This window comes from Microcaecilia unicolor, chromosome 11 (genome assembly GCF_901765095.1).
Source record: "Microcaecilia unicolor chromosome 11, aMicUni1.1, whole genome shotgun sequence".
NCBI classification, from domain to species: Eukaryota; Metazoa; Chordata; class Amphibia; order Gymnophiona; family Siphonopidae; genus Microcaecilia; species Microcaecilia unicolor.
The window spans coordinates 62,858,684-62,875,688 of NC_044041.1; the positions used below are offsets into that span (position 1 = coordinate 62,858,684).

General features: G+C 45.1%; 1 protein-coding gene across 1 annotated transcript in view; it reads left to right on the forward strand.

Annotated features, from left to right (window-relative positions):
- Positions 1-17,005, forward strand: part of EIF4ENIF1 (eukaryotic translation initiation factor 4E nuclear import factor 1) — a 229,477-nt gene that overhangs the window by 48,974 nt on the left and 163,498 nt on the right. Inside the window, 2 exon segments of the mRNA XM_030217483.1 lie at positions 5,150-5,430; positions 6,818-7,016. Coding sequence (XP_030073343.1) covers positions 5,150-5,430; positions 6,818-7,016 — 480 coding nt within the window.

Below are 17,005 nucleotides of genomic sequence, written 5' to 3' on the forward strand. Positions count from 1 at the left end.
AGAGACAGAAAGGAGGTGATAGAGACAAATGGTGACAAAATTCAAAAAGCCGTGTGGCCGAGCAGGGAAGAGCCCAGCAGTGACTGTCTGTGAAAATTCAAAAAGCCATGGGATGAACACAGAGGATCTCTAATTAGAAAATGGAAGTTATAAAAAACAATGGCTGCATGTGTCGAGTGACGCTTAGAGGGGAACTTCGGCTGTGATGAACTAGGGCCGATACCGGGCAGACTTGTACGGTTTGTGTCTCATATATGGCAATCTGGTTTAGGATGGACTGGAAAGGGCTTAGACAGCAACTTTAGTGGCTGGAACATGAGGACAGTGCTGGACAGACTCTTATGGTCTGTGTCCCACAAGTGAGAAGATGAATAGGCTGAAGTGGGCTTTGAGGGCGACTCCAGTAATTGGAACTTTGATAAGAAAAATTAACATGGATACGTTTTTACAACTTGGAAAATGTTAATATGAGATATTCTCTAGATGTGGCATTTTGTGGTGATAAGGGGCCCTTTTACTAAGCCATGTAGGCGCATACGCGTGTCCTACACACTTCAATTTAGAACTACCGTGTGCGTCCGGCACTACCAGGCGCTAACAGCATTGTACATTACCACCTGGTTAACATGTGAGACTTTACTGCTAGGTCACTTTGTATCAGTGAGATCTGACCTAAAATGAACGCCTGCCATTTTTTATTTTGCCCAATGTCCATTTTCTGCCAAAAAAGGCTTTTTTTTTTTTTTTTTTGCAGGCACGCTGAAAAATGGACCTGCGCACGTCTAATACAGGCATCTACACCAGCACAGGCCATTTTTCGGCGCACCTTAGTAAAAGGACCTCTAAGATGGTAGAGAATGTGCTAAAAGCAATTCGTTTAGCATGGTTTTAAAAAGTTTGGATAATTTCCTAAAGGAAAGTCAGTAAGCCATTAAGATGGGCTTGTGGAAATCCACTGCTTATTTCTAGGATAAGCTTCATAAAATCTGTTTTGCTCTTTGGGATCTTACCAGGTACCTGTGGCCAATGTTGGAAACAGGATACTGGACTTGATGGACCTTTTGGTCTGTCCCAGTATGGCAAGTATATCTTATGTTCTTATACCACGTTCATATTGTATGAGTGCAGGTCTTGTATATTTTAGTGGGGGGATGGGAAGACACTGTATAGTAGAACTTATTGGGGGGGAGGGGAAGACATAGTATAGTGTAACTTAGAGAGTAAAATGTGGTAATAATACTATTGGCGTGTTGGTTCAGTAACGTTTTGATAATGTGTGACTTGGCAGACTGGATGGACCATGCAGCTCTTGATCTCATTTACTAAGTAACATCAGTACTTAGTTCTCACTAGTATGAAGGTAGAAACCCTGAGTCTCGAGCTCCATTCTCCAGGCTAGCTGTGTTTTTAATGAGGTTCAGACTTCACAGGGAATAGTTTCAAAAACACGAACTTAAGTACTAAGGTTCTACATAAACTGACCCTCTGTAATCTCAGGCTGCACCCTTTGGATACATTTTTAATGTCGCATCTTGTTAGCAGCTTTTGCACCAACAAGATTTATTGTTTATTGGATTTGATATACCGCTGCTTTTGTCAGACAAGTCAAAGCAGTTAACAATAAATAATGAGAGAGGAGAACAGTGAAAATGGTGAAGGCTAGTACTGTAGCATAATATAGACATCCTGGGTCAGTGGGCAGCAATACAAATAAGGTTGACAAATGGAGCAAAATGAATGGGAGAAGCTGCTGCTGATTTTTATATATGAGAATTTGTGTAAGAGGAAGGATTTCAACTGTACCAACTGGCTTACTACTACTACTTATCACTTCTATAGCGCTACAAGGCATAAGCAGCGCTGTACACCATACACGAAAAGACAGTCCCTGCTCAAAGAGCTCACAATCTAAATAAGATAAGTAAACAGAACTAAGAGGTAAGGGAATAAAGAGGTGGGGATAAAAGGACAGGGCAAGTGAGTAGTGGTTAAGAGTCAAAAGCAGCGTCAAAGAGGTGGGCTTTTAGTCTGGACTTGAAAATGGGCAAAGACGGGGCTAGACGTACAGGCTCGGGAAGTCTGTTCCAGGCGTGAGGTGCAGAGAGATAAAAGGAACGGAGTCTGGAATTAGCAGTACAGGAAAAGGGGACAGACGAGAGATTTATCTACAGAACAGAGTACCCGAGGGGGGGGGGTGTAGGGAGAGACAAGAGTGGAGAGGTACTGGGGAGCGGCAGAGTGAATGCACTTCTAGGTCAATAAGAGAAGTTTGAATTGAATGCGGAAACGGATGGGAGCCAGTGAAGTGACATAAGGAGAGGGCTAATGTGAGCATAGCGACTGGCGGAAAATGAGTCTCGCAGCAGAGTTTTGGACTGATTGAAGAGGAGAGAGATGGCTAAGTGGGAAGCCGGTGAGAAGCAGGTTGCAATAATCTAGGCGAGAGGTGATAAAAGTGTGGACAAGGGTTCTGGTAGAGTGCTCAGAGATGAAGGGATGGATTTTGCTGATGTTATAGAGAGAGAAATGACGGGTTTTGGCAATCTGCTGAATGTGAGCCGAGAAGGAGAGAGAGGAGTCAAAGATGACCCCCAAGGTTACGAGCTGATGAGGCAGGGAGAATGAGTGCCATCCACAGAAATAGAGAAAGGGGGGAGAGGAGAGGTGGGTTTAGGGGGAAAGATGTGAAGCTCCGTTTTGGCCATGTTAAGTTTCAGATGACGTTGAGACATCGAGGCATCAATTTCAGATAGGCAGGCTGAAACATTGGTCTGGATGCTGGTTGAGATTTTGGGGGTAGAGAGGTAGATCTGGGAGTCGTCAGTGTAGAGATGGTATTGAAAGCCATGGGATGATATCAGAGAGCCAAGGGAAGAAGTGTAGATGGAGAACAGGAGAGGACCGAGAACATAACCCTGAGGTACACCGATTGATAGTGGGATAGAAGTGGAAAAGGATCCACCAGTGTACAGTAAAGGTGCGAAGCGAGAGGTAGGAGGAGAACCAGGAACTAACAGAGCCCTGGAATCCAAGTGAAGACAGCATATCAAGGAGTAGGCTGTGATCAACAGTGTCAAAAGCGGCTGATAGATCAAGAAGGATGAGGATAGAATAGAGACCTTTGGATTTGGCCAGTAACAAGTCGTTGGAAACTTTTGTAAGTGCCGTTTCAGTTGAATGAAGAGGGCGAAAGCCAGATTGCAGCAGGTCAAGAACAGCTTGAGATGAAAGAAAGTCAAGACAGTGGTGGTGAACGGCGCATTCAAGTATCTTGGAGAGGAAGGGGAGGAGGGAGATGGGTCGATAGTTGGAAGGACAGGTAGAGTCAAGTGAAGGCTTCAGGAGCGGTGTGACCACAGCATGTTTGAAGGTATCAGGAACAGTCACAGTGAAAAGTGAAAGGTTGAGGATATGACAGATAAAAGGGGTGAGAGTAGGAGAGGTGGTGTTAAGAAGGCGGGTAGGAATGGGATCAGAGGAATAGGTAGTTTGTTTTGAGGAGGAGAGAAGATGTGGTGTTTCTTCACCAGTGACTTCAGGAAAGGAGGAAACGGACAGAGGGGTTGGGGAGATAGGGGAATGGACATGTGGAGGGAGAGCTGTGGGTGGCTTGGTAGAGAATTTGAGCTTTATCTTCTGAACCTTGTCGTGGAAGAACTCAGCTAGGGTCTGGTGAGATAGTGAGGGGCGAGGTGGAGGCACCTTGAGGAGAGAGTTCAGTGTGGCGAAGAGAAGTCGAGGCTTAGCCAGTAATCTATCTGCCATCATTTACAAGGTATATTAAAAAAAACAACAATATGTGACAGACACAAGGACTTATTGAGATTAGGATCAAAAAGGAGCTCCTTAACTCAACACTCTGCAGATCATTGTGGATTGTCTCTTTGGAGGGGAAGGGTGGTTGCTTCTATCACAACAAAAAGTTGTTCTGTTGGCAGATTTTTTTTATGCTTTACTTTATTGTTGAAGACCACCATTGGCTATAGACCTTTGTGTGTGGAACTGAGATGAATCTTTCCTTATAGGAAGAAAACCAGTAGCTTGCCTGTAATGGCTGTGCACTAAAAGTTAGCTGTTTGTTAGTCGTAGAAACACTTTCTCTTTCCGGAGGAGTTGTGCTTATTATCTTATTTACAGAACTGAGCCACACTGCTTTCTCATGTTTATGGGAACCACTGTGCATGCACCAGGTCTAGGAACTTATCTCTAGGGAGTATATATTAGTTAAACAACTTAATTCCCCAGAATGTAGTTTGCAGTTTATATAATCACCTATGTTATTCCAGTTGTTACCTTGCATCCATCCCCATTGTAACTCTCCCCACTGTTCCATGTAAGCCACATTGAACCTACCAATAGGTGGGGAAAATGTGGGATACAAATGTAGTAATAATAATATTAAAATCATGATCAAACCCTATCAACATTTGATGAGGATAAGTGGTAATTGTCAGTTTGGTGCACATTGAGGCGTATTTTCAAAGCACTTAGATTTAAAAAGTTCCATAGGTTATTATGGAGCTTTGAAAATGAGCCCCATTGTCTTGCACCTGCTGAGCCATGTTTAGTGTGCTATTGTGTCTTGAGTATATGAGCAGTTTTGCAAAGGATTTCTTAAGCAAATGGATGTGTACCCTTGTAGCTTTCCCCCACACCCTCCTCTTTGAAAATTGCTTCTTTTGCTGTGTGTGGAGAAAATGGATAAAGTGAGAGGGCAGGCTGCTGGAATGATAATGCAGGGGTGTCTTGAAATTCCCACACCTGCTTTTACCTACCTTTCTTCACAGCACTGGCAGCCATGCATTTTTTTTTAACTGCTTGCAGGCCCATTGCTATCAAATTCTTGTAGCCTTTCATATGCTGTTTTTCTGTGTAACTTGTTGCTAGGACTTCCTTCTTAAATTGTTCTGAAACTTTCATTTGCCATATCTTGGGCACTTAAAACATGAATTGTTAACATTTTTAGTGGCTATTGACTATTCTTCCTTTAAATTATTTCACTTTCATCATTGTTACTATTTTATCTTTTGTTTTTGTTTCTTTTCTGAATTTTAGGTGCCCAGGTGACCCTGACTTCAGGATTTCTTTTGCCCTGTTTGAGCCTATATGATCAAACCACCTTATTGTAAAAGTTTTTCTCTCTTCCTAGATCCTAAAGAACGGGTAAAGGAGGATGACCTTGATGTTGTTCTAAGTCCACAAAGACGCAGCTTTGGAGGAGGCTGCCATGTCACTGCAGCTGTTTGTTCACGCAGTACAGGGAGCCCATTGGACAACAAAGAGAATGAGAATGTTAGAGGAGTTGGACGCAGAATTGGCAGTGGGAGAATTGTTTCAGCTAGGGGCTTTGAGCGGGATGCTCGTGGAGGTGAGAAGGACTCAAGAGACCACAGAGAGCGAGAGAGGGACTACAAAGACAAGCGGTTCAGGGTAAGTCTAACTGCTGGTGGGGGAAGGGTGAATGGTTTCAAATGTAGGGCTGAGGCAGAAAGGTGATTGAGAGGCTTTGATTTTTTTTTTTTTTTTGTCCTGGCTTCAGAGTTGTGTTGGAGGTGGGAAATAGTTTGTACTGGGGTGGGTAAAAGGAGAAATAGCTTAAAACTTACTAGCTTTTCTCCTCTTCTAAACACATCATATGGTATCACCTTACTGTAAAAACTGTTGGGCTGGGAATAAGCTGTTGGGCTGGGAATTAGTGGACAAACATGCTGTCTTAAGCTTTTAGTGAGGAAGGGAGCAGTAGGGATGTGAGGCAACTTTTATGGTGTAGTCTTGATGGAGGACACTTTGGCGGAGGATCTTTTACTAAAAGTGTGATTAAAATGTTTTGCATGTAACTTTGCTCAGTTAATGGTTTGTTAAATGTAAGGGATTTGCCAAGCATCTGCCATGCCTTTAGTGCACAGGGCATGCATTATATGCATTGGTAGATATGCTATCTGCCAAAAGCATGCGACACAGTGCTGGGCCAAAGGGACAAAATAAACCTGTGGCAGCAGCGCAGACCACTCCCCTCTAACTCCTCCCTCTTCCCCAAGGACTTGAGATCTCCCTGGTAGTTTAGACCAGAGCAGTCCCCAGATTCAAAATGGTAGTAATGACCCATAGTGATAGCCTTGCAGTACTACCACTAGGGTTCACTGTGGCATTTAGAACCCAGGGCAGTGCCAGGACAGGAGCAGAGGGGGACTGTGCTTGTCTCAGATCATTAGCCTACATGGAGACCCCTGAGTAAGATTTTGGGGGAGGGGGGGGGGGGGGGTCACGGCTTTGTCTACTCTGTTTTGGACGGTGGCTGTACTATCAGACAACCAGTAGTGCAGCTGCACAATTCCACCTCTGTACTATTAGCATTTGTGACAATTAATATGCAGCGCTGACCAGCACACTGGCTGTTAAAGCTGGTCATACATTTGCTCTACCCCTGTTACTCGCAAGTGGCCTCTACCTGCATTATGCAGCAATCGTGGCTTTTTAAATCATGCTGGCTGGCTTTAACATGCAGTAAGTATCAGAACAGAAGAGGCAAGCAGAATCCATGGTCTATAACAGCAATAGAAGAAAGCGGAACACAGGATGGTGAACTTTTATTAAAACTTTATTAGATCTCTTCTGGTAAAGTGCCAGTGTAAATCTCTAAAATTAAAAAAAAAACAACTTAAGAACATTTGTGAAGTTTCATTAAAAATGGAGGCTGTGTTGCGAAATACCATCAGCAAAGCAGTTTGGTTTGAAACCTTTTTGTCTAATAGCATAAAACATCAGGCTTTCCTGAAAATTACAGGTTAATATGTTTTCTTTGTATCGTCTTTACCAGAGAGAGTATGGGGATAGTAAGCGTGTGTTTAGTGAGCGTCGGCACAATGACTCATATACAGAGGAAGAGCCAGAGTGGTTCTCTGCTGGTCCTACAAGCCAGTCGGAAACTATTGAGCTCATTGGCTTTGATGATAAAATCCTTGAGGAGGACGAAAAGGGCCGAAAACGAACACGACGTCGCACTGCCTCTCTGAAAGGTGAGTTTGTTTTGGTTTTTTTTGTTTTGTTTTTTTTATGTAATGTGGGAGGAGTGGTTCCATGGTGCTGATGTAGCTTAAATTTAAATCCAATTTGTCATTCTTTATCCAAGCAGCCACTTTAAAATGCTTAAGGGATATATGAATGCTGCACTATACCTGTTTGACTTGACTTGAAGTCTACAGAAAATGGCTTTGAGAACACCCATCTTGTGTGGGGTAAATAGGTGGGTCCTTTGTCTGCCACCTTAGGAAGCTTGATGTGGATGAACAATCAGAAGGCTTTTGCAGGAAGTGTTGTAAGACCTGCCCTACAGAGCTGCCAACAAATAAAAGAATTTTAAAATGAACTTAGGGTTTAAACTTGAACACTGTGTCTGGCCCAGAACATGGCTGCTTGGTGTTTTAAATCTGCAGTAAGGTGTTGTAGTTCTCTTGTGTTCTGGAGTAAAAGAGGAAAAAGTTTATCTGCAAGTACGCACGCTGTTTTGGTTTTTTTAGAACTTCAGTTTCTTTTCCCCCTCTATCACTTTTCTTTCTCCTCAAATACATTCAGTATGAAGGAAATGTAAAAATCAATTTGATTTCCTTACGGTTCCTTACAGCTAGTCTAAGCATTTAGGTTATGCACTCCTACCAGCAGACACCCAGCTTTTGACTTGAGTGAGCCTATAACTGTACCATGCAGACATGGTAAACTGGTAATCCTGTTGGGGGGGGGGGGGGAGTAGTCTATTCTAAGCCACCTTCCTCTTGGAGATCTGATTTTTTTTTCTCCTTTGGATTGCTAACATTTGGGGATTGAGGCCCATGGGGATCGCTTCTGCCCAAGGGTATCCTTCCCTCCCTGGCTAGGGATGAGGGCCACAGTATGCCTCAGCTACCCTTCCCCTGGGTAGGAAGGGGAACCTTGAGTGCCTTTTGGGACAGCAGGTGACAAGTCTTGGGGCTTTTTTTTCCTTTAAACTGACTCCCCACAAGAGCTTTTGTCCCTTTACCAACTTTTCCAGGGAATTTGTTGGCCTGGTTTTCAGTCTTTGCACCCTGGGAAACCTTTGGACAGCAAGAGAAGTATGGTGAAGAGTCTCTGATCTGCTGCAGAGGAGCACCATGAGTAGTGACGGACCCTGGTGCTGTCAAACATATGAATGCCGTAGTATAGATGGGTCCAGTGCTTCTTGTTAGTTCTGTAAAGGGCATTCAGGGGAGCCGGATCTTCTGCTGATTTGGCAACCTTACAGGGCAACCATAGTAAAAACAGAAGCTGTGAGTGTCTGTTAGATTTCTGACAAAGTAGCTCCAACTTTGGTAAGAACCACTATCATCTTGGTGGCAGTCCCTGCTCCAGAGTATCAGTCGGAGCTGGAGTATACAGGGGTATACAGGTGTTAGTGAAGAGGGGGAAACCTCTGAGGGGAGTGTTGGTTCCCACAGATTTCATTCTAGTGATTGTACAAAGTCTGGGGGTCAGTCAGTTGTGGTGACTACTGCAACCTACTCCTCACTGGCCTCCCACTTAACCATCTATCCCCCCTTCAATCCGTTCAGAACTCTGCTGCGCGTCTTATCTTCCGCCTAGACCGATATGCTCATATCACCCCTCTCCTCAAGTCACTTCACTGGCTTCTGATCAGGTACCGCATACAGTTCAAGCTTCTCCTACTAACTTACAAATGCACTCAATCTGCAGCCCCTCACTACCTCTCTACCCTCATCTCCCCTTACGCTCCTAACCGTAACCGCCGCTCACAGGACAAATCCCTCCTCTCAGTACCCTTCTCCACCACCGCCAAACCCCCTCCCTACCCATCTTCAAATCCTTGCTCAAAGTCCACCTCTTCAATGTCACTTTCGGCACCTAACCATTGTACCTCTATCCAGGAAATCTAGACTGCCTCAATCTTGATTGACTGCACTTTTTGTCCTTTAGATTGTAAGCTCCTTTGAGCAGGGACTGTCATTTGTTGTTTGTACAGCGCTGCGCAACCCTGGTAGCATTTTAGAAATGTTAAATAGTAGTAGTATTGCAGGAGATGGCCTGGGGGAGGGGGGGGGTCCCAGCATTTCTAAAAACTGGGAGGAGGAAATGGTTGATGGGTTGGTGCTGTTGGTAGAGGATCTGGGAGAGGATTCCTGGATGGAGGACTTGCCCCTCAGGAGAGGTGTTCTTAGTCTGCGTTTTCTATAAAAATGAACTGCAGGAGCTAATCTCTTGGATGTCTTCTGTTCTGAATTTCACAGAGGAGTTTGAGGGAGAAACCTGTAAGGTGGATCCTCTACTGAAGGGTATTCAAAAGCCCATTAGGTTCTTTGCCATGTGTCAAGATTATTAGGAATATCATTCAAGTGGAGTGGAATTTTCTTGACTTGCTGTTCAAGGTTAGTAGGACCATAGTAAGGCTTTATTCAATCCTGGAGCAGGATAGGGTGCATTGAGGCCCTTGAAGGTGGATGTTACTTCAGAAACCACTGCAAAGTAGATTATCCCTGTGCAAGGCAGAGAAATACTGAGGGACCCTCCATAGAATGAAGGTTCTTCTCAAACAGAGCTTTTCATCCTGGCTGTGTAGGTGGTGATCTACAGAATCTGGTGGCTAGGGTATGTTTGGGCAGTGAAAGTCCTGCACAGGTTGGCAGAAGGGTCAGTCTTCATGGTTCAGAAGTCTCCAAGCTTGAAGTGAGGACCACCTCCTTGGTGGATGCTCGGATTTGCATAAATTTGACTAAAAACATGGCTCTTGGCGTTGCAGCTCAGAGGTCCATGTGGCTGTGTAGTTGATGGATGTAGCATCTGAAACAAAACTGAGTAAGCTATCCTTCAAAGGAAAGTAGTTTGGAGAGAATTTGAATAAGTTAGTCAAGAGCATTGGTGAGGCCAAAGTTCCTAGGCTACCAAAGGAAGAAGCCAAGTTAGAGGCGCTTCATTAAAGAGGCTACAGGTGGGAAGAATCAATCTGATTAAAATGGTATTGTTCCCTAGGTGGCTTTATGTGTTGCAGACGCTGCCAATTTGGTTGTGCAAGAAGGATTTGCAAAAATTTTATTCACTGGCTTATAAGTTTTGCTGGAAGGGAAAGAAACCAAGAGTCCGATTTTCTTACTTAGTCGGTAACTGGAGGTTGGGTGGAGTGGGAATGCCGAATTTGACATTATATAATCAAGCATGTCAGCTACGCCATTTAAGAGATTGGTTTTTAGGAACACAACGCTATACTCCTATAGCGATGGAGAAGGCATATTTGGGATCTTACAAATTGTTTTCACTGCTACACCATAAAATAAGTACACTGCCGGAGGAATTGCGTAGAAGTGTGTTGGTGCGCCCGCTAAGGGAGGCATGGAGGAAACTGGTGCGACAGTTTGGGGGAGATCCAACAGTGTCAGATCAACTTACAATCTGTGGGAATTGCGAATTTCTACCAGGGATGTCAAGTCGATATTTTGTAGATTGGGAGAGACAAGGAATTACATGTTTGGGAGATCTGTTGGATGGAGATGGGCGGCCCCAGCTAACTGCAGAAATATTACGTAGAGTGGGAGATTCCTGGGGTAACAGGTTTGCCATAAGACAAATACAACACTATATGGCATCATTACCGGAGTCTTCCTTGACCAGACAGGTGGGGGGTAAATTACGAGAGTTTTTTCATTCAATGGGCGAGGGAGAAGTTACGGTCTCTTTACTCTGTAAAGCATTACAAAGATGGCAACCCCCTAGGGAGTATGGATCACTGAAAAAAGCATGGGAAAAAGAATTGGGCTTTGAACTGGGGGCATGGGACGTGCCGAGAATAGTGGCGCGCATACCTGCTTTAGTCACGGATGCTCGCTTGAGAGAATGTGCATATCGATGCATCCATAGAGGGTATGTAGCAATGACACAACTAACACACATGGGAGGAGGTAACGGCTCAAATTGTACTAAATGTGGAACGAGCCCAGGTACGTTTTTACATATGTTTTGGAGTTGCTCTAGAGTGAAAAGATTCTGGACTCAGGTTAGGGGCTTTTGGGAAAGGAGACTGGGAGTCAGGACCCGGGGAACAGTTGAACAATTAATTTTAGATCTGCCAGACTCCTTTAGAGGACAGAATCGCTTTGAAGTATTGTTAATTCGCAAGATGTGTTTGTTGGCAAGGAAATGCATACTACAATACTGGACGGTCAAAGACCCTCCGGCCTACTGGCACTGGAGGAATCAGTTGCATCAGCTGATTTCCTGGGAGGCTAATGAGATTAGATTCTCACAGAAAAAGAGGATCGCATTTTTGGCTCTTTGGGGCCCTTACTTACGTATTCTAAGCCCAAGAGGCCGGAGTCTGCTTCTTAATGCAAAGTGAACTTTCCCTTAGAGTTGCGATACAGATCTTCCGGGCTGAGTAGGGGAAGAGGGGAGGGGGGGTGGTTGGGAAGATGAGGGGGAGGGGGGAAAGGGAGGGCTAGGGTGGGGAGGGAGGGGGGAAGTTACAGCCGGAGAGGGGGTTTGGGGAGGAAAGGAGGATTATGTAGTAGGTATCTTATTGTTGTTTATCTACGGAATTGTGTTTCTACTGAATATAGATTGTGTTTGTAGACATTATGCGGTCCCTCTACAAGGGGAATACTAAGACAGGAAGTCATTGAACCTGTAATAAGAACATGTCGATATCTGTGATGGGAGAGGGAGAGATAATGTGGAACACCTGTTTAATTGCTCAATTGTTATATTTTGTCATTCACAACAATAAAATTGTTCAAACATAAAGAGGCTACAGGAGGGAGGAGATCTGGTGCACCCATATCTGGATGATTGGTTGATTTTCAGGCGAGTGAAAGGGTCATTGCTTGGGTACTGCAATTATTGGGAGTTTTTAGGCTGGGTGATCCAGCCAAGAGCAACCCTGTAGCCTTTGTGAGCGATAGACTGAGTCAGGTTTGATATGTGGCAGGGGCAGGTATTCCTGTTGGTGGTCAGGGAATAGAAGTTGCAGAGCTAGATTTGCACCACTTCTCTTTGGTCTCTTCAGACACAGGAGTTGGAGGTGAGGTTGCCACTCTGGAGAATGGTGTGAAACAGCTTGTAGTGGTGGTATCATAGCCCCAGTTTGGAGAGAGGCTTGAACTCCAGTCTCTGAATGATTGTGACACCAGTCTCAAGAATGGAGCACCCATTGCCTAGATCAGGTAGTACATGACTTGGTTACTGGAGGTCTCTGGAGGTAGAGCAGCTTTTAAACTAGAATTGGGGGGGATCACGTGACACCATGCTGGAGTGCGATCGCATGTGAATGACTCTCCGGCTCCTGTCCTCTTCTCCCTCGTTTCGGCCCGCAAACGGACCCTCTGAAAATAAGCAGCTAGAAGGAGAGTATATAAACCAAAAAGCCGACACTGAGCCTTAGTGGCGGGGCATGGCGTCAAACGACCCAGAAATACAAGCTGCGGCACAAGCAGGTAGAAACCAAAATGACCGCCTCACCAAGTGGCGCCGGCTCCTCAGTCTCTTCGACATGGGTAGCAGAAATTACAAATGAGATGACTGTAGTGCTGGAAGAGCTGTTAGAAAGAAGGCTTACACCAATTGACACGAAATTGGAAAAACTGCAAACAAGAATGGAGAACTTAACACGCGAATGCATAGCATTTCAAACCAGAACCAGTGAAGTTGAGGACCGGGTCACAGAAGTGGAAGGCGTGCAGAGTGCTCTTAACAAGAAAATAGAGACTCTAGAACAAAAGGTTGAAGATCTGGAAAATCGCTCGCGGAGGAACAATTTGAGATTGGTGGGCCTTCCCAAAGGATTGGGTGGTAAAGACCTGGCAGGTACCTTGGAACACTGGCTGACAGAGCAAGTTCAGTTTCCTATTACTGTGGGCCTACTATGGGGTGAATGTGTGGGTGTATGGCCTGAGATAGGTTTACTAGAAGCAGTATTATCTTATTTGTGTTTGTTATGGGAAGGGCTGTACTGCTTCTTTTGAAAGTCAGTTGTGCTGATATGGTGTGAGGGTGGGGGGTAGGGACTTTGGAGGAATGTTTAATAGATGTGATATTCTTCTTTGGGTCTGTTTCGAGGAGAGTTTTACTGTTTCTTCTAGGGGTTAGATAGGCTGGGATTTGTGGTTTGATTTTTTTTTTTTTTTTTTTGCTTGTTTTTGCATTAGTGGATGGAGCAGGAAGTGGGCATTGAGTGACCTGCCCCTTTATTGGGGCTTCGTAAGAGATGGATGGAGAGGGTTCGAGATATGGGAGTGGAACGAAGGGAGGGGGAGGTTAGGGGAAGGGAGGTTTTTCTGTGTGGGGTTTTTTTTTTTTTTTTTTTTTGTGCAAATCAGGGTGTTATTATTCACTGTATTCTATTTTCAGGGAGAAGAGGGGTTTAAGTGGATACGGGGGGAGGAGTGTTGTCAAATGGAGGGGGTTGGTCATAGATGGGATGAGATTTTGCTGACATGGGATCCTAAAGGCTGGGACAGGTTCCCCGGGATGGTTAATGATCATGTGTTTAGATTCATTTATCATGAGGGAATTACATAATGCCCATTAACCTATTTAGTTGGAATGGAATGTGGGAGGAATCTCTCCGCCCATAAAGAGGAGAAAAATTCTTCATACGTTACATAAAAAAACATGCACATATTGCATTTCTACAGGAAACACACCTTAGTGCTGCAGAACATAGGAAGCTTCTCACCTGGTGGGTTGGTAATTACTTAGAGGCACCGGTGGTGGCAAAAAAGGCTGGAGTCCTTATCCTATTTCATAAATCACTGCTTGTTGAGACTAAGAGGGTATTCTCTGATCCAGAAGGGCGATTTATTGTAGCTCATGTGCTTATCGATGGTCAACCTTTTATATTGTGTGTGTGTGTGCTCCAAATGACTATAGGAAGTCCTTCTATACTCTGTCACAACTTCATTGTTTTACATCTTATCCTAAAATAGTAGGGGGTGATTTTAATATAGTTGTAGATCGAGTGGGATAGGTCACATAATCCTCGCCATCTGGTAGCAGAACAAAAGGGGTGGCTTTGCTATGTGAAGCTTTGGATTTGGGGGACGTGTGGAGATCATTACATCCTCTGGAACGAGATTACACTCATCTCTCTAGAGCGCATATGACGTACTCCAGAATAGATTATCTCCTGGTGGATTAGTCTATCTTTTTCAGAGGTCCTTTAAGGCAGAGGTAGGGCCAACGGAGGTCTCAGACCATGCCTTGGTGTGGTTATGGTATCGTAACAGGGCGGATGGGTAACGGCTGTTTCGGTGGCGCTTCCCTATAGATCTTTATACTGATCCTCAGTTCTTGGACTATATTAGTAAATGGGTGGAGTATAAAACTTTTAATGATATTCATAAAGAGACTCCGGTATTGTTTTGGGATACTTCCAAGGGGAGATATTATAGCGTATTGTGTGGCTAAGTGGAAGGCTCGAGATAGGGCCACCCTTCAGTGTCGGGTCCTTGAGGCAGGACCGGAATACGTGAGCTCTTGGGCCACTGCCGAGGAGCGGCAGGCAAGACCACCCTGTAACTGGATACACAGATGAGCAGGACTGGAACTCTGGACTGGAGTAGTACTGAGGCAGGCAACTAGAACAGGCACAACTTCACCTGCGCTTGACCACCTTTCCTCCGGAGTGCGGGTGGCCGGCAGGACTTGCAGGATAAGGCAGGAACTGAAGATCCAGAGGGACCCACCCTGGGTCTGGGGTACACGAGGGAGACTGTGCTAAATACTAGACTCAGACTGAAAGCTACATGCAGCCACTAAGCCAGAAACACAAGTCAGACAAAGGGGACAAGACGTACACCCAGGCTAGGCAGAGACAGGATTCAGGATATACACACTAGCTAGGCAGAGACAGGTTTCAGTATATACACTCAGGATATACACACTAGTTAGGCAGAGACAGGTTTCAGGATATACACACTAGCTAGGCAGAGACAGGTTTCAGGATATGCACACTAGCTAGGCAGAAGCAGGACTCTGGATATACAAGTAAGCTAGGCACAGCAGACAGAAGAAGTAACCAGGAACTAGCAGAGTCTTTGGGCAGGTAGCAGATAAGAGAATAAACCAGGAGCAAACAGTCTTTGGTCGGGCAGCAGGCAGAGGAATAAACCAGGGATAACAGAGTCAGGGCTGACACTTCAGCAGCTCCAAACACAGAGAAAATGGCTGAAGCTTCAGACTCCAAAGACAGAGCAAGGCAAAGGAAGGACTAGCAGTCCACCGACACAAAACAGAAGGGCAGCGCCCACACAGAAGGATTGGCAGTCCACAGACACAAATAGCAGATGGGCAAGAGCCCCAGAGAAAGGCTAGGTAGCAGCGCAACAGTGCTGTCACTAACCTCGCAGCCTATTGGCATAACACACACACACCATGCAAAGGCCCTGAATGCAAGCACAGCACTTCCTTATGAAGGCTCTCACTGATGATGTCACCTACTCCAGGACAGGAGCAGGGAACACACACCAAGGAGAGGCTTGGAACAGGCAGGAGCCATCTTGGAAGCTGGCACAAAACAAGCGGGAGCCATCTTAGATGGTGGCTCCTCAGAGAGGCATAGCCAACACAGGTGAGGTCTAGTGAAGCAATCAGCACACAGACAGAGACAAGACTAACACAGAAACGGGCAGAAGCCAGCATAGATGCTGACACCCAGAAATAAGGTAAGTCTGAGGGTGGTCATGACCACAGACGTGACATTCAGCTTGAGAAAAAGTTAGTGGGTCTTCGTAGACTGGCGGGAACAACTCGAAGCATGGGCCATAATGAGCAGTTTTTGACTACCCAGGCAGCCCTTAATGAACTCTTACATCAGTGGGCTGAAAAATCTGCAGTGTATTATCAATATCTGTTGTTTAAACATGGAGATAAGGGAGGGGATAGATTGTTGGCGCAGATGGTACGGCCTTCAAGGACTTGACATTGAGGGGTGCTGCTGGTCGTGTATTCCATGATACTCCGGGTATTATTGCTGTCTTTAAGGATTTTTATCAAAAGTTGTATAGCGGGGATTTTGATGAGGGCCTGGATCCGGATACTTATTTAGTGTGGATCTGCCATTTCTTACGCAGACGCAGTCTGAATAACTTAATACTCCTCTTGGGGAGGATGAGGTGGTGGGGGCTATACAGCGTAGCTCTCGGTTTAAGGCACTAGGACCAGATGGTTATAGGGCAGAATTCTATAAGCTTTTGGTAACAGATGTCACCCAGCCTCTGATGAACATGCTTCATGAATTTATAGCATCAAAATGGATTGCTGAATCGTTGACCTTGGCCCATATCATGGTCCTTCCTAAGCCGGGTAAGGATGCTACTATGCCTGGCTTGTATAGGCCCATTTCTGTGCTCTGTTTTGAGACTAAACTGTTGGCCTCAATTTTAGCTAATAGGCTGGCCAGAGTATTGCCTAATCTAATTGCGCTCCCACATGTGGGATTTGTAAGAGATCAACATGCTGTTAAAAATATTAGGCAGATCTTGGCCTCTTTGGTGGAGGCTCAGGCTAGACAGGAACCTACACTCTTATCAGCTTCGATGCAGAAAAAGCTTTTGATAGAGTGGCCTGGCCCTTTGTTTAAAGTTTTAGAACATTATGGTATTCATGGGGGGGTTTTGATGTGGTGAGGGCACTGTATTCTGACCCAAGGGCAGCGCTGTTGATTAATGGCTGTGTTTTGGAGCCGTTTTCTGTTGGTAGGGGGACAAGACAGGGTTGCCCGTTGTCGCCATTACTCTTTGTTTTGACTCTTGATCCGCTAATATGAGAAATTTTGACTATTACAGAGATAGTGAGGGTGCGGGTGGGTAGAGTTTAAAATATCAGCTTACGCGGATGATCTTTTGGTGCACCTGGCCTCACCTCAAACATCCTTGCCCCGGTTGCCAGAAAGCTTTTGGGAATATGGAGAATTTTCTGGGTTCCGGTTGAATACGGACAAGTCTGAGGCAATGCCCACCCTCACCTTGGTGCATGAGCAGTGGGAGGGTCC